The sequence below is a fragment of the Orbicella faveolata genome, unplaced genomic scaffold (assembly GCF_042242905.1).
Source record: "Orbicella faveolata isolate gen_17 unplaced genomic scaffold, um_ofav_v1 contig_27, whole genome shotgun sequence".
In the NCBI taxonomy this organism is placed as follows: Eukaryota; Metazoa; Cnidaria; class Anthozoa; order Scleractinia; family Merulinidae; genus Orbicella; species Orbicella faveolata.
The window spans coordinates 2,647,623-2,672,548 of NW_028301555.1; the positions used below are offsets into that span (position 1 = coordinate 2,647,623).

Here is a 24,926-nt window from a genome sequence, read left to right on the forward strand (position 1 = left end):
TCAACTGGTTACAAAAAAATAGTATTGGCCCTCGTGTGGAAAAAAAGGGAATTGAAAAGGGATGAAACAGGACTCGTCGTTGTTGTGGTTAATAATAAATGATGCTCTTTCTGCCGCTAAATTCACGTGGTGCACTTAAACACGAACTATGACAGATGTTCAGAAAATTTAGAAATGGAAATATCTTTCGCTCTTTTGTTCTGAATCAAAGCACTGTAACCTGAAAGGACCCGGACATACAAGGCTATCGCTTCCTACGTTGTAGTTTTCAGTGAATGACACTCTTCAAACTTGGAGTAGCATTAAATCGCTGGAAAGGCCGAAAAGGCGGTTAAAGATGCCAAAGACCACGAATTTTATAAAATAAGCTAAGGGAAGATAACCAGGTCGGATGAGATGAACCTAACCCATATTCTTCTCAAATAGAGCACCTTTCTTATCAGAAAGGCCTCTCACAGACACGCTGAACATCGAGGTGGAAAAAGCAATCACCGAACAGGAAAAAAGCCGGCAAGCAAACCGACATCAAACAAACATGGCTTCTACTAGCAGCATTTAAAACCTTGCGACAAAAATTAAAGAAAATTAAATGTTCAGTTTAGACCTAACAATAACATCCGTCTGTTTTGATCGATGAAGTTCGATGACATGAGGGATTAAGAAAATGTCACAACATGAAATGGAATAGTAGGATCGAGTCATGCTATAGATCGATATCTGTACTAGCAAGCCTGAAAAGCGGACAGTCGCTGGGCAATATATATATATATATATATATATATATATATATATATATATATATATATATATATATATATATATATATATATATATATATATATATATATATATATATACATACATACACCACCATTTTATTTTTTCAAAGCCTTTAGTTTTGGAATGTGAATTAATTTGACTAAGTTTTGCGAGCCAACACGCTTCGTATAGTGAGTGTATCCGTACAGGGTTGGGTTTGGCACGAACGGTCGGACAAATAACGCCACCGAAAATTGTATTACCACGGTTTTCACTCCTACAGTCGCACCTTCTAACTATTAATCAGGTTCTGTCGTCTTAGCCTGTGTGTGGAACCCCAGTGTGACTACTCAATTGAAAGCTATGGAACAGTACTTTCATGTAGTTCTGTTTATTACACTGTTCTTATTGGTGCTAACTTTTAAGCTTGTGAATATAGCGTTAAAGCCTTTGGATAAAACCCTAGTGTGTGCCCATAATTCAAATGAAAGCTATTGAGCAGCACTTTCATGTAGTACTCTTTACTAAGCTGTACCGGTATTGGTGTTAACTTTTTTAAAAGCTCGTGAATAAAACCCTAGTATCCGAAAATTCAAGAGAAAGCTAACTGAACAGTATTCTCATGCTGCCCTGTTTGTTTTATGCACAATAAATTTAGCCTTTTTACGCTGTTTTGAATTTAGCTCACAGGAGAGTAAATGGGTTAAAATTTCGTGTTCAAGCATGGAATCAATCAGAGCGTTTTAGACATATAAGCGTTGGAAGCCAACTTTCTTTTTTGTGTTAAATCCGGACCCAGACATTATTAAATTGTTTCGGGTCATTGCGTCCCGCGACATTTATTTTAAATGGTAAATTATTGGTTGTCAAGAGGAAAAGTTTACCACGACTTAAGATCTCTGGCAATTTTTAAAAACATCTCGTGCCATAAATATGAAATCAAAAATGCTAACGAGGTGTCCACGACACCTGAGCGATTGATTCTTACTTCAAAACGACTAGGTAATCCGTTTAGCTTGTTAAATATTTATTACGCACACGAAATGCCTGGTTAATATCTTGACAATGCGTGTGTTAATTTGATTTGCGCTCACTCGACAAAACTCTTTAAAAGAATCACACGGAGCAACAGGAAACTGTGAAGCTTTTTGTTCCTTCAGGTAGGTGAACAAAAGCAAATAACAAAAAATCGACAAAGGAAACTGTGTTAGCCATTTCAGTATGTGGGATTATTATAATTCTAGATGTTTTAGCTTAATTCGAGGGGTTGTAGGTACCATACGGCTTTGTTGAAATCCTGAACCAATTTCAGACTAGACATGTCGATTTTTTAGACTTTTTACAGACCTGACAGCGAAAACCCTACTCAGTTTCAAAGTCACCCAATCTATCGTTTGTTCTCTTTTTCGATTTGTTTAGAAGATCAATGTCGTTGGTCAGTAACATAACAACAGGAGAAAAAAAATAAACATATGTGATCCACGCCAATTTTATGTCCCAGACTAAAAAAACAAACAATATGTATCACCATGGAGTAAAACAGCGTACAAGAAAATCATATCCCCACGAGCGGTAAATACATCCCTTATACTCTGGGCTGATACGGCCTTTATCATCTGAAAATATCGACCACCAAAGAAACATACGGATCACATGCCCAAAGGCCGCTTATCTGTTTTTCTTCCAGGGTATCAAATTTTGTGGTATTTCCCTTCAGGGCTATTTGACATTTATAAACTGATACAAACGTTTATTGCAAAGGCTTGCTGACAGATTTTCTTCTTTATTGGAGACACAATGTCCCGCTTGAAATTGTAGATAGCCATTTGATAACCCCACGTTGACTCATTTCCATTGGGCATTATGTTTTCAAATCATGGCTCACGTCAAATCGTCTTTCGTGTTTTGAAATACGACTCGGGGCCCTAATAGAACTTGCTGAAAAGTGAAAAGCAATTTTATGGTGGAAATTCACTTCCAAGTTCTTATTTTTACAACTGGAATGTTGCGTGGGTTCACGCCTCCAGCTCGCCTCATCACATGCGATTATTTAACTTCCCTCCTGTGCTATTTTTAGCACTTCTTGAAAACTTAACCGTATTGTTATTCGATTTATGGACCAACCAAAATAAATGCTGAGCCGTCCAAATCGTTTAGAGACCGTAGTTTGCCTTTAATGTGCGAGCTACCCGATACGAAAACAGATACAGTCTGTTATGGGTGAGTCGAAACAAGATCTTCGCGTTGAAAATTTACGTGTAATCTAATAAAGAAATATACGACCCCTCCAAAAACGGCAGACTTGTTCACTTTACACTGAATTTTAATAATTTTCCAATAGTCAAACGCTGCGCAGGTTTAAGGCCAAATGGTTGAGGAACATCAGACTAAACTCGCACCTTTGTACGTGGCATAATTAATTCCACGAGCCATCCTTGAAATCCCAACACGTTGATTGAAGGGTGTTCTTTAGCTGTCAGGTGACACGGGCGCATCAAAGGGACTTAACGCACACAGCCAGCCTCCCCGCCAGGACAAGGAGCTAGTAGCTACAGGCGACCGATCATATCATTTGCCAAAACGGAAAATCACAAACGGTAAGAACTTGGTATTCTTTTCACCTTGTTATCATCAATTTAAAGTTGAGAAGTCCGTTTCAGGTTCGAGTCTTCTCCGGTAATTTTAGGTTAGCTAAAAGCTGCGTCATTCGTTTCTGACTCAACATCACCTTACACGGTTCAAACTTATGTATTAGCCACGCAAACCAAAAACCTAAGCTACCTCATGCCCAATGGGAACGATTCAGAATTCAGAGGCTGATTGAAAAGCACCTTTCTCTTGGTGGGAAGAAACCAAAACCGGGATATTTTAGGTCCAGGTGAAAGAATTTTCGTCAAAGGGTGATGTTACCGGGATACGGACATGTTGCGGGTTTTAAACTCGACTAAAAATGAGTTCAGTACTGTCTTCCTTCCATTTTCGTAACTAAAATCTGAATAGTCAGGTAGCATGGAAGAACAAGAAAGATAGGCCGTTTGTGAAAAGTGCATCGATCTGCACACTTCCTTTTCCAATATCCTGTTTACAATTCATGACTATATCGGTCATCACCGGGACTTGTTGTCGCCTTCAGAACTCTGCACATATTACCTAGCATCAATTATCTTTTAAAAACCAAAATTGCATTTCATGGTTCCATTCATGGAACCTTTCCGAGCACTGACCATGGTCTGTGAGATGTTGTGACGCCTTCTTGCGACGCCTTCAATCAATTACTGCTACCATTACTGGTGGCCATTGCGCGGGAATTGTAGCGTGCGAAGAGCCTGTACAAATTCGACCTACAATTAATGAGTTGGTGTTCGCTATCATTTTGTTTTCAAGTAGGCGAGCTTAAGGTAAAGAAACCAAAGAATCATAAAATCATCGCAACAGAAGCCACTGAGCAACCGACAACAACACCTGAGTAAAAATTCAAAACTTGGTAAACAAATTTCTCAACGTGGGTAAAATAATTTTTAATCTTCACCTCTGAAACAATGTCATAGCATTATATACCGGAATGATACGATTAAAAACATCAGTTGCACACAAGAAGCGCATAAAATAAAATCTATTCTTGTTTATTCAATCAACAAGAGGAAAAAATATCGATTTTGTTGCTCAACATATGCTCTTGTTTCCACCTTTAGTTTACACTCTTCCCATATCCTGCAGATGTTGAGTCGATCTTTTCATTGCGTCTAGATGTATCTCAAATTATCACTTTACAACATAACTAAGCATGATCTAGAACACGTTTGTTTTGAACGCCTGTGAGAAAAGTAATTTACAAATCACAATTTCTTTGGCAAATATATCTCTGACCGCTTTAAATATGCTTGAGAATAACACGCCATCAAGTTTATATTAAACTCACATTCGCCAGGTTATCTTTGTGCGTCTTGGGGGGAAATTCTTAAACAGAAAATTAACAGATACCCCTCCTCACTTGTGCATGGATGAATTGCATCGCACATAACAAACTTCTCATAACTTGAGGAAAAGATTGGTTTTTTCCTCAAGTTATGTATGCAATTCCACACTTTCGCCTTAGTTCCCTGAAATTTAAGAAGATTACATTGTGGTAATAAAACGTTTCACTGACATTTGGAAACTGGAATTTGGTTTCGTAAATTGACAAGTGCAAAAAATGAAACTATGATATATAATTTGAAGAGCAGTCAAAAAACGGATTAACGAAGGCCTAAGCTTGTTGAGCAGAAAGCATTTTATTATGGGATTTGACAAGAAAAGAACAGAAGGACGTAAACCAGCATTAAGGATTATGAAAACGTTAACACGCTTTTAAAATAAATCTTGCGCGAGTCAAATCCAGAGAAGTATGTTTTTCCAACTTAAAAATACACCGACTCGCTAGAAACAAAATATCAAAGAGTAATGCGCTCTTTTTGTGTAACTCAATACTTGCTGTTAAAAGCACGTTTTCAACGCCAGGGAACACAAAGAGAAAAGAAAGTGATGTTTTTGAACGTATTTGAGAGCGAATAAAACCAAATGGAGACAAAAGCACTGCTTGGTTTACACGCAGACCGACCTAATTGCATCTTTGACATTCACCCGGTGGTAAGATTTGCGAGAGATACCAGCGAAATCGGAGGTGGAGCCACTTAGGGCTGATCGAAAAAATACCAAGCAAACTCACTAAAATAAACATATCGATTGTGATCTATCAAATTCAGTAACGGCAAGTTTTCTATCAGGGGTAAAACTGGAAATGAACGAAATCCTGCCTCCGCAGCCCACACATGAGATAACATCTGAGATGATCTCGACGTAACTTTATATCGATAGTATCACGACCCGAAATACTATAAGGAAGGCTGCATTGACAGACACGGGGGCGGCCTGGCGTAGCATATGGTCCAGGCAAAATGCAGAATAAATATCCATGTTAAACATGTGTGATGTTAGAGTAATAACAATCATGCTAGCTTTTTTCCTCTTAATTCGAGTTGGACGTTCCACCGGTTCGTGACAAGACCTTACGAAAAAAGTCTTGCATTCGTATTATTTTCAGAAATGCTATCGCATAATTATCACTGAAATTATCAAACGGTTACAAGTTTTTGCGGAGGAGCTTTATCTACACTTCCTTTGACTCGTACCGCTTAAAGGTTGAAACATCGATGAGACAACTTTCACGATGTCGTTTAATTAAAGGCCTATTTAGAAATGAATTGCGTTTTCGCAGAAAACTCCCCAATCGTGTCGAGCGATGCGTCCAAGGACGGCACTTAATAAAGTGCGTCCATTTAAATATTACCGGAAGATATCATTTATGTTACAACTTACAAAAGCCGTTCAAGATTGAGAAAATGTACTGAGCCTAAAGCTTGTCTGGCGAGTTTAAGGAAATCCTATTTCCAACAACCAAGCGGTGATTAAAATTAAAAACAACAAAAAATATGGAAATGCCTAGCATTTTTATTTCCGATATCAAAATTGATTTAAATGTGGGAGAAACTCTCAAGTTTTCAGAGTCGGCTAATTTGGATATCAGATTTTCAAAATCGATTGACAAGAGGAAAAAGATACGAGGGTCGTTAAAGAAACTTAAAAGTCGATAAAAAGGTTGAATTACACTTCCGATTCGACCCGCAGTTTGTTCTTCAATCTACTTTCAACTTTGTTTGGTCACTAGCTTTTTAACTAGGACACTGAAAACGAGATGGGACTTTGTGGCGCGATTGATCAAATAACATCGCATTAAGATTGTTGTCAGACATCTAGAAACCCGGGTACAAGAGCTGGCAAATGTGGGGTTGTTACGATCACCAATCAGGTTTTCACCTCCATCTGAAAAGGATGACTATCGAGGGCAAATTTGAAACTAGGTTTTTTTTTTTATTCCAACGCCCAGGACAACCGGGTCACGTTTTATGTTGTTTATTAGCAGTAAATTAGATTATTTAAATACACCGAGTATCTTATCAAGCAAGAACAGGTGCTTGGAATGTATTGTTTAGTAGTGTTTAGAATTAAAAGTTTCGACTGAAATAGCTTCGCGGCTCTAAAACTCTCAGATGTTGCTGTTTATCAAAAGTTTTTGAAAGCATTCAACTCGAAAGCCCTTTCAGATTTGTTTGAACCACAAGCCACACAGTTTCAACGCCCCTCATAGTATATAAGTCATGAAACGGGTCTAACTATAACCTCTGTGCCTTGTGAAACAAAAGCTGGTGTAAACTCATTGTGAGAGAAATGTCTTCTTCGTAAATAAGTCTCTCGGGCGTATGGTATTGCACACATTATCCGTTAATAATAAAAAGTAACATGTGACCCTTCGCAAAAGACACAAGTTTAACTTTCATTTGGTAAGTTGGATGTTAAGAACCGTTCGTAATTGAAAAAGTCAATTTGTATAATCAACTCCTCAGTCTTTAATGACTGCTCTTTTGTCAATAACAAGTCGCTGTTAGAGATCCACAATACTGCTAAAGCAAATCAGAATAAGTCGTCAATAAATGTTTATGTCTTGCTGTGGAACAACAGTATCTGTGATCCGACTTTCCACTCCAAAAGTCAATCCTCATGTCGCTTCACCTCTGACTTTCAATTTCTCAAAGCAATTCAGTGCAACCTGCTGCCGAGGAGTGCGTTCTTCACTTGGTGCTGCCCGCTTTAAAATTTCTGAGTTTGGTTTTAAGTTTGAACTTGTCCAAACATCGGAGTGGGTCACTCTGGTGTAGAAATTTCAGAAGAATTTGTCGTAGAAATTGCCCATGATAGGAAAAAGTTACAGACGAAGATGAAGTAAAAAGCTGTTAAGAACTAACAGATTTGATCCAAACTTTGCTCAAAGCAATACGGTTTTTGGATTCTTCAAAGTTCCTTCTCGACACTGAGTTGAAAACCAGTTCCACAATTGAGCAACTAACAAAAGCAACCCATCGCATTGCATTAAAAGCTAATTGAGTTTCACCTGCGAGGAAGAAATTGGCCACCCGCCATTTGGACAAGAAACGACTCAGTCTGTTCTCTCCAACCTGTTTTACCTAAGTATAAATTTAAGACGCTTCACAGTGTTTAATCATAGTCTAGTAACACATTTTCAGTTCTTTGTTGTCCCGAGGCGCTTAATTTAAGATGGAAGGTTAATTTCTCTATTTTAGAGCAAAGGAAAACGAAGCCATTTAATTTCTAAATGGAACCAGCTCCATCACTGTGCATAACAAGGAAGCCGTTAGAAATGTCTTACTGATGTACATGTATTCAGAAAAGAATGGATGTTTTATTGGTTTATCGCTTTTATTCAAATTCTCTACCTCTACTGAGTCGATTAGGTTACATGGCCCGAGTAAAATATTTTGTCCAAAACAACCCCCAGCAATAAAAATCTACACAAGCCACGCCAAAACAGGGAAACGTTTTTCAAAAACACAACCTGCGCCTTTGAAACTAAACATCCGGTTGTATCAAAAAACGCAAGGGAGACCTTGTGTCATTTTGTTGCAGTGGATGTAAAACGAGAATTTTGCCTCACGTTACACGTCAGAGAAGACAATAACTAGACGTTCAGGCTGTAACAAGCCGGGAAATAATATTACAACTTTATCACAAGCAATAATCGGAGTAAGCCATAGCATTGATGAAAGGGGGTCTGGCAAGAAAAGCGATCTAAAAATTCGGACACGTTTTCCGCAAGCGACGAACAGTGTGGACGTCTGTAAAGTGAACCGATAGCAAAGAATAAGAATTGTTGATACAGGTCTTTGGGTTTGCGATACTTATTTATCATGCAAGCATTAGTATCAAAGTGTAATTCCTTTAAGATAATACCCTGCGTTGTGTGCTTATCTCATTTAGAACGACTTCCTACAAAAGGAAAAAACACTAATAACTATCGTATAGATGAATTTCCTTTGGGCGTTCGAAGGAAGATAACCTCTAAGCGTGCCTTTCAGGAACAGGGATTCTAACAATAGATTCAGAAGGGGATAACAACATATTATCATATGGGTGCGAAAGTGGAGAAGCAGAAACATTTTTAATAAAAAGTAACCGACATAACTTGACAAGATCTTTCAAGTTTCTTTTTAATTGGAATAGAAAATGTTTTTAATGAATGGGACAAAGGAAAAAATCTGGTGGGTGGGCCTAAAAGAAAGAAACTGGCAGCACGTTGCAGAATTGGCCACTGGTTTCAAATTATTTTAAGCCTGATGTTTGGTCGAAAATAATTATATCATGGTAGGAATCTTGTAAACACGAGAGTTAAAATTAACTGTTTGTATTTCCCATGTGCAGGACAAAGATCCCCTTATACACAGTCCCGTATTGTGATGGCAACTGTTTGGAAATAAAAATGTAAAAATAGCGGGTAAATCTTGAATGGAGAGGAAATTTTGGAATTTCGTTATTCATGGCGGATGTATACGATTTCAAAACAACCAGAGAGGTTTATTTTTTTTTCAAAGAAGTTAAAACAAAATGAAATTGAAACGGGTTAGAAAGGTATACCCTGCACACGCTCACACTGTCACAACCTGCCCACTAATGGGCTGTCAAATATTTCATAAATTATTCATCTTATTTTTTTTTCTCTAATGGACGGGCACACTTAGCAAGTAAGAATAAAACGTCTCAAATTTCAAAGGTTTATGGCTCTCTTTCAAAACAGGAAAATGTGCAAGTGGAATTAAACACGAACGTTTGTGTACTTTCGAATGGGTTCAATTTCTCGCATCATTACAGCAATAATTTAAAGGTTTCGAAATGTTTTTCATCAATACCCAAGGCATGTCTAGGGCAGATTGCTTTTTAACAAGCATATCTGATGTTCAACTTGCCACTGGAGCTAGCCAATCGCCTATTTATTTCAATGGAAACTACCTTGAATTAAACCAAATAGAAGGTGAATTTGCCTTAGTTCGGCTGTTTGAATTTCGATCAGGCCATTCTGTGTTTTCGGTGCTTAAAGTATTACGAAAATTAGCCGGTACAAGGCAGTAGGTTTTACATGTTCACGCGTTCATCTTTAATGTTTGTCTGTTCACTTAATTTTTGTTTAAGAGTTGATTTCTTATCTACGAGGGGTGAGCCATCTTAAACCTTGCATCTTTTCAAAGTAAAGTTTATACGTCCATAATTATACTGGAAAAAAACGAATACTTTGGTGAATACTGTGAGAAGTAAATCGAGCAAATCGAGCGCAGTATTAAAATATAGCATCTTAAAACATCAGCTGGTCAAGGATACAAGGAAAACCTCCACGCGTTCGGAGCGAATGTCATTAAGAGAGTTAAGGGTTATTTTTTTCGCATTCCTTTTTCAAAGGAATGTTTCCGTTTTGTTTCTTCCTTCTTTCAGCTCCCTCGGGCAAAACATGGATACTATAAACGTAGATTACAACTGTTCGATAATGACTGGATCGCTTGAAGGTTATTCGGATCCCAACCAACGAATGAACTCTGATTAAAAAAAAAAAGCTATATCGTAAACTGAAACGTGCTCTCATAACAAAACGAACATCTATACATGTTTTTTAAAAGCGAAGACGAAGAGACAATCTGGATAACACCTGGATTAGCCGAGGAAGACGGGCCATTGTTTAACACGAATTTCGCTGATGGCTTGGCTGACATTTCGACAACGATAAATTCGCAAAATCAATAAACACTCCCTTTGTTCGCGCCCGTCTCTCATAACATTATTAGCCTTCTAAATTAGCATCTTTTGGGTAATAGCTTGATGTAAACAATTCAGCGCTCACTATTTTTTTGCGCCTCGGTTTTGCAAAGTTGCCATAACAAACAGCGCCTTGGAAAAGAAACACGATCCGCGTATTCTATTACAAACACAACATTTCACTGGCCATGAAGTTGCAGAGTTCAAAATTGCCAAGCTCTTCCAGCAGGCTTAATTTGAAATCCACTAATGGCTTCAGAACACGACGAGCGAGCTAATTGTGTTTGAGGCTTGTCGGTAAGTCTTTCTACTCAAGGGCCCATGTTCCAGCGGAAGTGGCAATTTTTGAAGACGCAAAGAAAGCGATTGACATTGTTTCTATGGTGTTTGATTTAACATCTACTGAAAAAATATAAACCATCTGGATGGCAAGCATTGGCCAATCATAGAGCAGGGTTCAAGTTCTAATCTTAATTTAATAATGACATTGTCACGCCAGTGAATGAAAATTAGTCTGAGCGCTAGTGGGTGACATTTTCTTTTTAACTGTGTGCAATTTGATTCCAAGCAGCTATAAAGAGCGAGTACCGTCTTAAGTTCAGACAAATAGACAATACAAAGAAGTGAAAGGATAAACCGTACACGGCGTTGTACAGCACCCCAGCAACAGAATATGCTGCCAACCTTCAGTTTCACGCCGGAGCAGGTCGCGTGTGTCTGTGAAGTCCTACAACAGAGCGGAGATATAGAACGCCTCGGAAGATTTTTGTGGTCCCTTCCAGAATGCGAAACCATCCAGAAGAACGAGAGCGTGCTAAAAGCAAAGGCATTGGTTTCCTTTCACCAGGGTAACTTCCAGGAGCTGTACCGCATACTGGAAAACAACACATTTTCTCCGAGCTCGCATCCCAAGCTGCAGTCCCTCTGGTTAAAAGCGCACTATATCGAAGCTGAGAAACTTCGCGGCCGGCCGCTTGGAGCGGTGGGGAAGTATCGTGTTCGACGCAAGTTTCCTCTCCCGCGGACGATCTGGGACGGCGAGGAAACTAGCTACTGTTTCAAGGAGAAATCGAGGAACATATTGAGAGAGTGGTACTCGCATAACCCGTACCCATCGCCTCGAGAGAAGCGGGAGCTAGCAGAGGCCACGGGTCTAACCACTACACAAGTTAGTAACTGGTTCAAGAACAGAAGACAGCGAGACCGCGCCGCGGAAGCAAAAATAAGGTTAGTCTTTCGCTCATGAGATGACCACCTATTTATGGCTTGAGCTCACCAACGTTTACCTTCAACTCAGTCACTTTGTAAAGCTTATTTTGACATACAATACTAAATTAGCCAGCTCATATTAGCGCAAACTCGCCCGTGCGTGCAAGAATCAATTCTAGTGGGTAAAATCTTGGGCGAAATTTTTCCTTTCAGTATCGCCTCGATTAGAAAATTTATTGAGCTGCTCGAGGGTCGGAAGTTGATTTAGCGACTTAAACTGTAACTAGCTGTTCATTTCATGCAAATTAAATTTTAGTAAAGAAGGGGGATCGTTTTCAACACACATCAAACAGACATATATACACAACCGCGTGCGCGAGGGGAAAATGACCGCAAAAATATACATGAAATGGGATTTCCGCATTCGCTAGTTGATTTATACCCAAGCCAAAGAGAGGAGGATACGAGAGAGTTGATTTGACCCTCTTCTTGATAAGGTTCTAAAAAAACAACCAGCCAGCCCGAAGCAGTCTGTGTTGATATCGACAACCTGGTTGACAAGCTCTGCTGAATGCCAAGCCGTGGCTGTATGATTGAGCCATTGCTCTTAGATATCATTCACCGTAATAAATTTGCACTTGTGATCGACCTAGGAGTGAAATACTCGCACGAAATGCCTGTATGTTGGGAGCTTAGTGATGCGCCATTGAAAGAATACAAGGATTAGTCAGGAAGCGCATTTACGTAGAAAGGGTACGCGCTTGTTTATCATCTTAATTGTTGCCTTTGCGTGATTTCAAGCAGGGAATCAACCGTGGACATCAGAACCAAGCAGATGTTGAACCCTGACAAGCAGGCCATGCTGAATGACGTGAAAAAGTGTGGTATACCCGACTTTTCTCAATGTATGAATGGAGCACATATGCCCGCTACCCACACTCCCGTTCCAGTGAAGCTCGAGGTGGACGACCCTGCTCTAATGGCTGCGATGACGGGACCCGGGATGGCGCACGAGTCGATGGCGCCTGTATCGGCGACTGAATTTACCCACGGACTTCATGATAGCCACATGCTGACCACATTAACAAATTCTCTAGTAGGACTCTAGACACATCGAACGTACTTGTACATTACGCCATTCTTTGACTTGTGTGTGTTATGAGTTAACAGCTTGGGGGAAAAGCTTCGTGTTTTTCCCTCCTTTGGCAAAAGCCGTGCAAATTCCACAGTTTTAAAGCATCTCAGTCTTATTTTATTAAGATATTTAGCATAACGTATATATGTATATCGTAGTTTTGTAGTTCAAATACACTTCAACATAAAGCTAGCCACGGCGATGAACAAAACATCATAGTTGGTTCGTACTTGAGGGCGCAAGACACCGTTGAATAATGGTTCATTCATTCGCGCAGTTGTGTACGCGGTAAAAAAACAACACGAGCTTTTGCTCAAAGCGTATCAAGATAAAAACAAAAAATACTAACGCAAAAAATTCTCACGTATCTTTGAAAGAATTAAGTGTAAAAAGCAAATGTTTTCTTTGCATTCATGTTTTAAGTAATTTCACCTTATGTACTGCCGTATGTAATCTTGTACAGTACTGTTTCACGAGCGACTAAGTTGGAAGAACGCCACTGTCCCTTCCCTGTGAAAAGGCACACGGTTTCACTGTACTCTATAATTTTAGGGTGGAAATAAACTCCCGTCGAATCCAAGACGTGTAGTGTTTTAGCCAAGCCAGCGCGACCTCTCATGCGACAAGTTTTCGTATTTTCCGTTAAATATATTCAGTGGTTTCTCGTTTTACATGCGGGCATCTTCTCAAATATCGCCATATCACTTTGAGGAAATTGAAAACCATTAAGGAGAACCCACAATATATTCAAGTACGTTGAGTTCACTTAAAAGCGCTCGTAGTCGTAAGTTAAAAGTTTCCTCGTCGATAACAACAGGAATATATTTTGCGGAACGTCGCACGGACAACTAGCGAAGTGCGCATCAATTAATTTGCCCATTGAAAGATTACTGTAAGTTTGAATTCGAAAATACGGCTTGGGTCGATGTGTTAAGGATATTCCATTATTGTGTTATTTTTACAATAAATCACAATGAGCGGTGCTTAAGAAGGAAATTTGGGCAATAAAAAGATTGGGTTTCCCGTCCTTACGCGTTATGATTTCTGTCAGGGTTCAAGGTCTTGGGTTCGAGCACAGAGCTTTCGCGCTATTAATGGCGCCGCGAAGGAAACGGTTCAACCTTTCGCCCTCTCTTTACAAACTCAACAAGCAGAGAAGAAAGGAAAGCAGCGCTATACAACAGAAGCAATCTTTTTATTGTCTGCACAAAAGGCTGATACTAGACGAGAAGTGGGAAGCCTTTCAAATGTAAACCACGCGCATTTTGAATGATCGCTCGCCCGCTTGTCCCGTGCGCGTAATTCTGTTTCGTGACTTGGGCGTGGGGGTTTGAAAGAGCTCGCTTTATCAGGCGTCAAAATCGCCGGCGACGACAGAAGATGGGCGCTAAGCCAGTGAAAATGTGGTTAGCCCCCAGGAGGTTCAAACCACAACACTTCTTTATCTCGCGCCGTTTTCTCGAAGTGTATTTATTTGTCTCGTCCATTTTAACACAAAAGCACCATAATTCACATGTATCCAGCGCTTTTGTTTGAGGCTCACATCTCTTTAAATAAAGCAATTAAATCACAAAAGATGCATTGTACGCGTTGAATAGCGTTCATCCACCAAGCACATGTCATAACACATGTTAACAGCAGCTACTATTTTAGGTTTTGATGCAAGCAAAATGGAGTGAAAAGAATTAAAAGCATCGAGCCGATTGATGCTTACACAGTTGGACGCTGTGTGACCGCGAGGTAAAATGTTTTTACAGGGCGGAAGAAAAACATACAGAAAGCCAGCTTCGAAAATAAGAGTGATCATCACGAGCGATTGATTGAAAAAGCAAAACGAACCACGTAGCTCATAGGAAGTTGTCCCCTTTTCCGTTGTGCCCACGCAAAGACAAAAATCTTCACGCCGGAAAGCTGAGTCTGTGATAAGGAAGAAACCATGCGCGTACTTTTATCTAGCGCTGACTTACTGTGAAACCTTCCCTCGTTTCCTTACAAACGAGGAAATTTATTCTTGGGAGGCCCGAGGTCTGGATTTTAAAGTTACGGTAACCCGATGCTTTTAACCAGTCAAGCTTTGTGTATTCAATTGAGTGGTAATAGCGGAAGCCTAAGAAAGCCACATGATCATATCTGTAATCCGAGTATCCTTTCTCCCCATCGCACAAACAAACAAATGTCACAAGGTGATAAGCGAAGAGCTAATACACATATGCGGTTCACGAACTCCACCGCAGCGGAACCGGCCTCCCAAGCCAATAACATAAATTAAGCCCAGAGAAAATGAAAGAAAAACATACATTTGGCGTTCATGGTCATTTGTTTATTCAAGTAAACGTTTAATGCTTTTTTGTCCTGTAAAAAGACAGTCGCCCAGTTTGCATAGTGCATCCTTTATTGACCTTGTTAAAGAGTGGTTACCAAGATGGTATTGTCTTCAAAATGCGTGCGTGGAACCCTCGAGGAGTAATGATGTCATACACTAAAACAAGTGTGGGAACTTTTTGAATTGTTTTCGACAGTGCTTTTAGGAATCCCGAAGTGAACTTTTGTCAACGAAGCGGAACTCGTCTTAAGCTCGGCTTAAAACAATAACAAATTACTGTCGGCGTAAAAAATAAATAGAGAAAAAGCGGTGAGTCCAAACACGGCTTTTTCTCATCAAGTTCGATTAATTCTTTCAAGGTATTTACTTTGAAATTCCTGTGGACAAGGTACTATTGCGACATCCGGATTGTTTCTAGGTAGATCTACAAGAAGCCGATAAAAACGCCGTGACGGGGAAAAACAAAACGCCGTTTTCATCTTCGGCCACGAACAAGTGCCATTTTCGAATTGTAAATGTTTACTTTTGTTAAACCTTTCTTCAATAAGAAATTGCTCTTTATCCTATTTTCTTTTGCCCTGACCGTCTTAGCAAACAGAATTTCAAACAGTGTCCTGTTTGTCTAAATTTTCCGCAAAGCTAACATCTCGCAGTGAATTTGTCTCGTACGATACAACGCGAAATTGCGCTCCTACGGGGAAAACAAGGAGAAAAAGCAAATCATAAAAATTCAGCACATTATTTTAAAGGCGAAAAAACATCTTATAGACCGTGCAAAATATTAAATATTAAAAGCTCACTATTTTCTTTTACATGCAAATATTAAAGCGAGCTTTAAACAATGTAAGAATTGCTAAGAAAAGACAAAGACTTACATCAATCGGCGTAATTCACTCCTAAAGTCAGGCTTTTCAGTCGTTGCTAAGAATGTTTCAGTCATTTGCAGTCTAGACTTTATCACTTTAGTCTCATTGTAGTTGACCGTTTTAAAATAAGGTGCTCGCACTGTTCACAGAAATGTCAAATGAAAAATCATTTACAGTGAAGGTGTAAGTGAGGTTATAGTGATGAGTCAAAAGATTACCGGAAGAAAATTGAGCTTAAAAGCGTGATTCTAAGGGGAATACAATTCTAAGTTTTAGACGAGCACCTCAATCGCGCACGATTGAATGAAGCAGAAGAGGACTGTAGACTGTAATTAGAGCTGTGTGATAAAAAAAAACATACTACTAGTGACAGGATTTGGGATTTTTTAAGACTTTTGTTTTCCATGCAACATAGCAGCAATGACCTCGAAAAGACAGACAACTGTTTCGTTCTAAGTGAACATATTCAAGACCAGGACGTGATTTGAATAGGGCCCACCACAGATAAACATCATCTCGGTGAGTAACACAACGAGGTGACGGCAAAAAGTTAGCGGTTCATCTCGTCGACATAAACGTCGAATCACTGTTGTCAGAAATAGCCCGACTGGATGGTATTAAAGAAAAAAAAAAAAACAGCAAACGGGGCAACACTAAAAGGCGACAACTTCGCCAATTTTGGCGTCTACTAACCAATCACAGCACAAGAAATGAAGACATGACAGTGAAAAGTTTTTCACAATAAAACGCCGCGCAGTTTCAGGCGCAACCATTGATACAAAGACGACACCCGCATTTGGACAAACAAGCGATACAAAAAAGCCTTGAAAAGACCCATCTGACTGTCTATTGAACCAGTGACTTTCGGTACAAGTCGTGTGGGTGAGTGTGTGATAGAAAAAGAAATATGATTGCAAATACAATACGAGGGATGCTTAACTAAAAGGTTTGTTTGCAACACACTAAAGAAATTGGTTTTTAAGTAGGATAAGTTCTATTTAATACACATTTTAATAATATTATAATTAACAATGTGATCGGCAATTGGCATATTAAAAATCTTCGAACAAAAAAACTAGTAAAATTATCCAAAATGTCCTGAAACTGCATTTAAGGAAGGAAGGCCCAAGCGCGTAATGATCTTGAACACTAGACAAAAAAAATAATTCATTTTGTGAGGCTTTTCAATGGCTGCTTGACGTTATAATTTGACGGGCCTTCCATTATTTATATAACAATGCAAAAACTCTTGAACGAGGAGCCCAGTGCTCAAACAGATTACCTGAAATGCATTCAGACACCCAGCCATAATATGACTGCGTAATTGATGATAGAAAAACCTCGAGATCTGTCACTTTGCACGGCTCAAAGTTCGTTATCTGGATCGTGGCAAATGTATAAAACGCTTCTTGTGATTTCAGAGCAAAAGAGAAAATCTGAATTGATGACTTAATTTTTTCGCTATCTCATTAGAGACAAAGAACACGGCCATGCGACCTCGTATATTTTCCTTGTTGAAAAGACATGGATTAATATTTAACATCCACCCTTATTAGAACATATCTCCTAGAGAATACGTGTCACATTCGACGATTAAACTACAAGGAAAAACAAACTTTAATTTTCGAAAAGTGGAAATCCTTGTTTGTTCAGAAGCCCTCCTCCTTTCCAACGAGTACAGAAACACAATGCGAAACTGTTTCTTTTTGTAAGGTGGCACTTTAAAATTTCTTTAGGCTTTGCTCACCTTTAGTGGGCAAGCACAGACGGGAGTAGATGTCACAAGAAAGGCTTTATCAATGGCACTTCTTTAACACTGGCTCTTCACTGCTGTCAGTTAACCTGCTCAAAATTCTTGAAAATAAGAAGGGTCGCCACAACAACAAATCTGCTTTCAAAAGAAAGCTGGGCTGTCCTTTCCAAACAAGTTATCAAGTCTTGATATTCCAATATGAACAATGCTCGAGTTTACAATGGTAATGACATCGAAAATTATGTCATCTCACTATTTGCGTTATTTCTTTGAACATCATCGACTAGCACGTGGGCAGGCAAGGGGAGGTACGTCTTCGCAGTCAAAAAAAGTTGTCGCTGTCACCAGCAAAACGTTTGGTAATGAAAATGTAAATTAGTAAACTACCCGCAAACTGTCAAGTTAATATGACAAAACGAAAGTTTTAATTTCTGCCCTGTAAACGCTTGGACTTTGTTGTTAGCTTTGTTTATTGTTTTACCACTGGGTAAAATAAAGATAATCACAAACACCGTCAAAGTGATGTTTAAATCAAAGTCTAAAGGCCAAGACGACGGTAACATATTTACTCAAGTTTTCAGGTTTTCGTATCGCTTTGTTCGGCGGCTCTTAAATTTCTTTCCACGTCAAAGTGACTGTTTTCTGTTAATTTAGCTAATCTTTTTCTGCTTCGCTTTTTCTTCTAGCTATGACTGCCACAATAACTTGTAGCACTATCATCATCTGCCGGTAGCCAAGGTGGTTTTCAGACAGACAACCACTCCAGAGTCCCGCCTCAACGACAAAACTGAATGCAAATTTAAAACAGTGTTTTTCACAAGAGGCCTTCAAATTTAAGCATACCATATTACTCAGTGAGTAAATCTAATGTTAGTTACTCGCTGCCCTTGGATCGAAAAATAAATCAAATAAGCTGTATTGGTAAGAGAAAACCTGACTAACGAGGGAATATTTCGGAAAATTAAACACATATCATCACCTTTAAATACTACTTTGTTAAAAAAAAAAATTATAAAACATACAGCACAATTAACAAGAAATAAACGCCAAACTAGCCCGGAAAGCCATCAAACAAGAAAGCGAAAAACCATCGTAAGGCAAAACTGCCATGCGTTGAACATGACGGAGCGTCGTCTCGAAAACCAGAGTTAAGAAATTCAAGATTAAAAAGACCTTTAATTTCACTTTGTTTTACATTGAAAACAAACAGTCTAGCTTGAAAGTACTTCACAACAACACTTACTTGGATGGTCACGTACAGAGCCTTTATTATTGACGCCTTGAGGTCATGAAAGCATTTAATAGGAGTGAATTTTGACTTTGGGAGTAAAATTGAATAAGGAAAGTGAAAATAGGATACTTTCAGTGCCACCTTTAGTCCCATATGGTATTCCCTAAATCTATCACTCGTTCGTATTCCCTGGATACAAATATGGTGTAATTCTTCTTGTTTTGTTTAGCGCAGTTTAATTATTCCTCTCTTTCACTAAAATGTAAAGCCACTACTCACAGATACGGCTCATGTGACAGACAGTTCATTTGTTCCCGCAGAGACCAAAATTCATAGCTATCACCTACACCTCCATAATGCTGACATGAATATCATACTGTTCTATGGAGAAACAGGTGACCGTATTTATGAAACTAAACGCCTTTTCTTTAGACAGGTAGGAGTAGTGTTTCGACATTATACGTTGTGCAAAGGGCAGTGGTTCCGTTGACAAAGAAATTAGATCGTGAATAAACCTCATAAAGGGATGTATGTATTGGAGGCTATCACCCTGTCAAACGTCTTTTCCCAAAACCAATTTTGCAGTTTTAAATGAATTTCCTCTCACTCTTAGATTCAAAACTCCAAAAAATTAATGTTTCTCTTGAGTGCATGCCTGCAACTTTTCAACGTGGCCCTTCAAGTAAAAGGTGATTAGCTCTACTTTCATGTTGTATTGTCTGTGCTATACAAGGAGGCTAAGTATCAAGTCTATAGGCGAGGCCCTAGTATGTGAGGGTTCAGCTGAGCAGTGCTTTTCATATGATATTGTTTATTATGCTATACGAGAAGTTTTAACTGCCAAGTCTATAGATGAAACCCTAGTATGTGACCATTCTAATGAAAGCTATTGAGAAGTAGTTTCATGTGGCACTGTTTAACTTATTATGCTGCACAAAGTCGTTCAAATTTTGCAGTCTTTAGATGAAACCCTAGTGTGTGGCCATTTAAATGAAAGCTATTGCTTCGTATCTTCATGTGGTACTGTTTATTATGCTGTACAACTTGGTTCTAAATTTGGGTGAACCCTAGTGCATGATCATTCAAATTCAAATGAAAGCTACTGAGAAGTACTTTCGCGAGGTACTTTAAAAAAAAATCAATCTTTCAAGTCGGTAGAGAGAATTCCCACGTAGTGTCAGACTGATCAAATGAAAGTTATCTTATATTGTAAAGTGATGCTTTTTAGTATTTTCTAAAAATAAAATTTGTACTTTTTTATATGCTAACTAAATGGTAGTTTTGTTTTCAACTTGGCCACTCTTGGAGTTAAAATTGATTCAAGTATTTATTGAAGAATTAGATAATACTCCAAACCTATGGTCAACTACCTTTTAATTCCGAAAAGAAAAACTTATTGATCAGTTTTCAACAATTACGTTGTGGCAATGAATCTTTCGTTCACGAAACGTGATTAAGTCTCAGTTCACAATGACCACCTTACAACAATACTGCTATGAAATCGAACACCCAGAACACGGAATATTGACTTAAAAGACACTGAACTGACGATTAATAAGAGATGAAATTTTATACTTCTCCTCTGACAAGGAAAAAATAAACAGCGCAACGGCTGATATAAACTTAATTGAAAAAATCTTGCGTTGGTTACAAAATACCAGATGAAAGGTTTCCGTTGGGTAGTGTCGCGTTTCGTAAAAGCTTACTGTGACAATAATTAAAGCTACGGCTGTATGATTTATATCTGTACACAGAAATCAGTTTTAATTAATGTGCTTTTAAACACAACGTTAAGGGATGACATAAATTAAAGACTTCAGCACAGTTTGTGCTGCACTAGCACTCCCATGGGTGCCATCTTCACAGAAAAAGCCTCAAACAAAGAGCACCACGTGAAAGTATCGCAAAAGCCCGTTTTCAAATTTGACTAGCCGCATAACAGCTCCCATAAACAGATTTAAAAGCTCAGAACCACAAAAGCATAAAAACAGTAACCGCTTAAAAGTACTGCCCAACAGCTTTCATTTGATTTGTCACACACTAGGGTTCCGCTCGTGGAGTTAAAAGCACTAACCACGGTTAATAAATGGATATTTTAGTTTGGCTTTATAAGTTAAAGGGTATTGTGCCAGCTAAAATAGGATCAGTATAGTGAAGCTGCATCAAAAAGATGGCTAAAAACAACGGAAAAGAAATCATTTCGGTGGAGATTTAAAAATAGCCAAGGTAGCAATATCAGTACATTGTTGTAATATACCAACTTTGAAAGGTAAAACCCAACGGCGGTGTTAAATTCAGTTTGCTAGACGTTTCATTTTTCTCTTGGCAATTTAATATTAGTTTCAACAATGTTATACAATCAAAATAAAGATTCAAATGTCATTGATGCGTTTAGAAAGGAATAGAAACATAAACAGCTTCGAGTTTTAATCACAAAGTGGAACAGTAAAGAAGGTGAAGAGATTCTTACACAACTAGACATTTTTGACTTGAACAGCCTAGCAAGCGAGGAGTACAAAAGTTATGGCGTAAAATGAGAAGTTGTGTCATATCGAAACTCTAATAGTTCCATTGTCCAAAGATGACAAAATAAATCAATTTTCATCAGATGAGAATAGGTTTTCGTTGCCTTTTTTAAACCTATTTAAAAATCACAACTTGGACCATGTAGTCCGAAGCTCAAAGTATCACTCACCATAAGTAATTAAAGTTCATGCATTCTAGAATGTTTGACGGTACATAGAGGTCATGTCTCCAAAATGATTACTTCTTTATTTTTGTCGTCTGTGTCTTGGCTAATGCATTGATATATTACAAGGTGAAATTATCTCTCAATCACACGTCTCCAGGGGAGTTATAAATGTTATTCACCCCTCTAGGCACACAATTCTAAAAACTTTCATGAAAAGAAATCTCAGACAATCATTGAGGAGAGTAAGAATTCGAGTTTCACAGAGAAGCCCAGAGACTGAATTTAAAAACATACGAAGCTAGACGACTGTGATATGAAACACGATTTATATCATAATAACAAGAAGAATAACGTTTGTTGCCGGGACGCAACAAATCCAGAGGTACGATACAAAGTAATTTCTCTACCTTGGTAAATACGTTATATCTCGATGAGTTTTTTTCAAGCATATTCTCGATATATACTGTCTGGGAACCCCCGGAGGGGGGGGGGGGGCATCCTTTATATGAGCCACATAGGTACGTGCGGCCCCAAAGAGTACGTTTTTTTTTTACGCCGTTTTGGTCAGAAATAGGGTATCGATTTTGGCCACTTCAGGGTCTCAAATAGGGTCTGCTTTTTGTACTCTAGTCTTGAATTGAGTATGTTTTTTAGAAGCTATCCTACCTAATAAAAACATATAAACATTGCCTTTAACATTGGTCTGAACTAGGGAACAAATTATGAGGCAGTCTCAAACAGGGTATTAATTTAAGGGTCAGGTCTTAAATTGGGTATCCAAATTTTTGGTCAGGTCATAAATAGGGTGCGAAAAATCACAAATTTTAGTCTTACATAGGGTAAGGGTTTTGTGAAGCAGGCCGCACACCTCCACCCAGTTTTTCTGAGAGTAACCCCCGAGGCTAGGAACACCCAAATGGCCGCCGCATTGTTTGAAAATACTGGCAAAAAACAAGGCAATACAGAAGTTAGTCCCGGATATGGATAACAGGGACTTTTTATGAGGTCCGCCCGGTGATAATCCGCTTTATCCCGGCTATTTGGATTGAATGGTTGCCAAATAACCTTGAGCCCTTGAAAACATATATATAGATAGATATGCGTGATTATTGCCTACCAAGTGAGAAAATGTTATATTTGATACTTTTAATGCACCAAAATCTATTTAAGTCTAATAAAATAGATTGTCAATACCCAATTAGCGCTGTTTCTCCAAAAGGGAATTTTATTTGAGATCATAAAGCTGTCAAAAAAAATTCTCTAGAATTTTTCCTTAGGGGCAAAGTTCCAATAAAGGACTTCCTTCTAAAACCATTTATCCCTGCTTAGACTTCGGCGAGAAACAAATGACCCTAATTAGTTTTGGCAAAAATCCCTTGACATGGTAGACAGTTTAAGAGCTGTTTTGTTCTCACAAATTCTTAGGCCAGATCGGAAGTATCGCTGTTGTGACTCTGATGAAATACGCTTGTTTGGTTAAAAGCTTTAAGTAGCAATAGATCATATTTTCGTCTCCCAATTTTCCCTCAGTGGCATTTGAATCTTAGCCCGCCCACGAACATTCTAAGGAAATATTAATCAGAAGGCCCTTAATTTTCAAACGAATGCCAGCCGGCGAGGTAATCAAATTAATGCTGACAAGACAAGCAGCATCGGGAAAAACAATTATTGTCAAAAGGAAGCGAAAAAGCCACTTCGAGACGTGAGCGATCTATTATCCTGAACATCCGGATTTTAACTGTGTTGTTTATTATAATTGCATTAAGTGAAAGACAATACGGCAATCAAACAACCCAACCTGGCATGAAATAAGACATGCTCAGAATACCTCACTGTATGCACTAGACGGTTGTAGTTAATGCGCCTCCTTTGTAAACGTTTATTTAATGACTTTTTTATCAATTCTTCCCTTAATGTGTCTTTTATACATCGTGCGTTAATTACTATTAATATAACGATAGAAATCTTCAGAATTCATAAAGAGAAACCGAGCACTTATCAAAGTAAATAAAACTCTTAGAGTCATCCGAAATTTTCGTAAGTTTCGCTCACAAATGGTATTTTTAATTGTCTCTGAAAATAACAAAACCAGTTTGCAAACAAAAATGTTCATGCAGAGTTTTTAAACGTGTTCAATACCTCCCCCAGATTTTAACAATAGTTTAATGCAAGCATTTTCTTCAAAACCGATAACCTGTTTAACCATTAGTGAGTCGCGTGCTATTTTAGTCATGCTCGATAAATCGATAAAACCATTCAGCTAAATGGAAACCCTACTCCGGTTTTAAAAGATTTTGAAAAAAAAAAAAAAAAACCTGACAAACTTGACCAAAGGAGTGGAGGTGCCGCTAGATCCTTGAGCCGCGCTTTGAGCATGTGGATCTTCCCACAAGTGCTAACAATATAGACGCAAATAAAGTAAAGAATGCGTTTTTGGCCGTTCTTACGTTGGCGCAAACCGTTAATTTACACGCTTTCGTGCAGGCAGCCTATTTTCCAACACAAAATCCGTTTAGCTGAATTCTTTAATCACGCATGCGCAACCACCCTCATCATGTCTGTGTCTTTTAATCCGGGTTAGTATGGTTTACACCTGTTGTTTACTTTACAACTAATCTTACTTTACGACCTTTGTCTAGTTAACAATCCATTTTAGTTGACAAAAACTTTAATTGGTTTTATTAATGCAGTCTTAAAGGGGCACCGTCAACAAGTGTCTTGCCAGTCAAAACTGTTCTGAATTTAGGAAGCGTCCTTTCGATTCATTACGTAACGTTTTGAGTTCTCACTTATCTGACAACTTAAACCTATTCAATGTTGCAGCATTATTTCAGAATGAACATTCACTATTAGATCTCAACTTTTTTCGAGGTTTGTCCTTTTTTCATCAGATGCTAATCTCGCTATCGTAAGTGATCTCCAATCAGCAAAATTACTCACAAGGCACAATGCCTTGGCCACAGCTTTTTTCGTCCTTTTTGTGCCTTCTGGTGCCTGGCACATGTCCACCGAAACACAACGTTTTCTAGCGAGCTGTCGGAGGGAGGGGTCGGGGGATAGTTTGAGACTATAAAGTTATTTTTGATGAGGTAAGCGAATTAATTACGCACGCACTCTTTGACTCTACTGGACTCCAGTGATCTCTTACTAATCAAAGTATCACTGCTGTTTCTCTCTATCAACTCGTTTGAGATGTTAGAAATCAACCTAACCCTGCATGACAGTATCCTGGTTTCTTCGCCGAAGACATTGACCTCGACCATGAGAT

At 38.6% G+C, this 24,926-nt stretch overlaps 1 protein-coding gene and 1 long non-coding RNA gene across 5 annotated transcripts; both read left to right on the forward strand.

Annotated features, from left to right (window-relative positions):
* The first annotated feature begins 1,824 nt into the window (after positions 1-1,824).
* Positions 1,825-13,820, forward strand: LOC110044512 (homeobox protein six1-like). Of its 4 annotated transcripts, none has more exons than XM_020750065.2 (4): positions 1,825-1,919; positions 3,233-3,356; positions 11,021-11,676; positions 12,460-13,820. In XM_020750065.2, the coding sequence occupies exons 3-4, from the start codon at positions 11,123-11,125 to the stop codon at positions 12,764-12,766; spliced, it is 861 nt and encodes a 286-aa protein (XP_020605724.1). In that variant the 5' UTR covers positions 1,825-1,919; positions 3,233-3,356; positions 11,021-11,122; the 3' UTR covers positions 12,767-13,820. The 4 variants fall into 4 exon arrangements, with proteins under 4 accessions (XP_020605724.1, XP_020605723.1, XP_020605725.1 ...); XM_020750064.2 differs by having other exon boundaries at positions 1,829-1,919; positions 3,101-3,356; XM_020750066.2 differs by having other exon boundaries at positions 1,831-1,919; positions 3,101-3,356; positions 12,463-13,820.
* Positions 13,821-15,789: 1,969 nt separating this feature from the next.
* Positions 15,790-18,779, forward strand: LOC149107144 (uncharacterized). The gene is made up of 2 exons (XR_016209328.1): positions 15,790-16,928; positions 18,422-18,779. It is a non-coding gene; the product is annotated as an uncharacterized LOC149107144 (long non-coding RNA).
* The last annotated feature ends 6,147 nt before the right edge of the window (positions 18,780-24,926 follow it).

Excerpts from the sequence above, each read along its gene's own strand:
- LOC110044512 (XM_020750065.2), top strand. The coding sequence starts at position 11,123 with ATGCTGCCAACCTTCAGTTTCACGCCGGAGCAGGTCGCGTGTGTCTGT. Across the intron at positions 11,677-12,459 it reads GCCGCGGAAGCAAAAATAAG|CAGGGAATCAACCGTGGACA; the intron begins GTTAGTCTTTCG and ends CGTGATTTCAAG.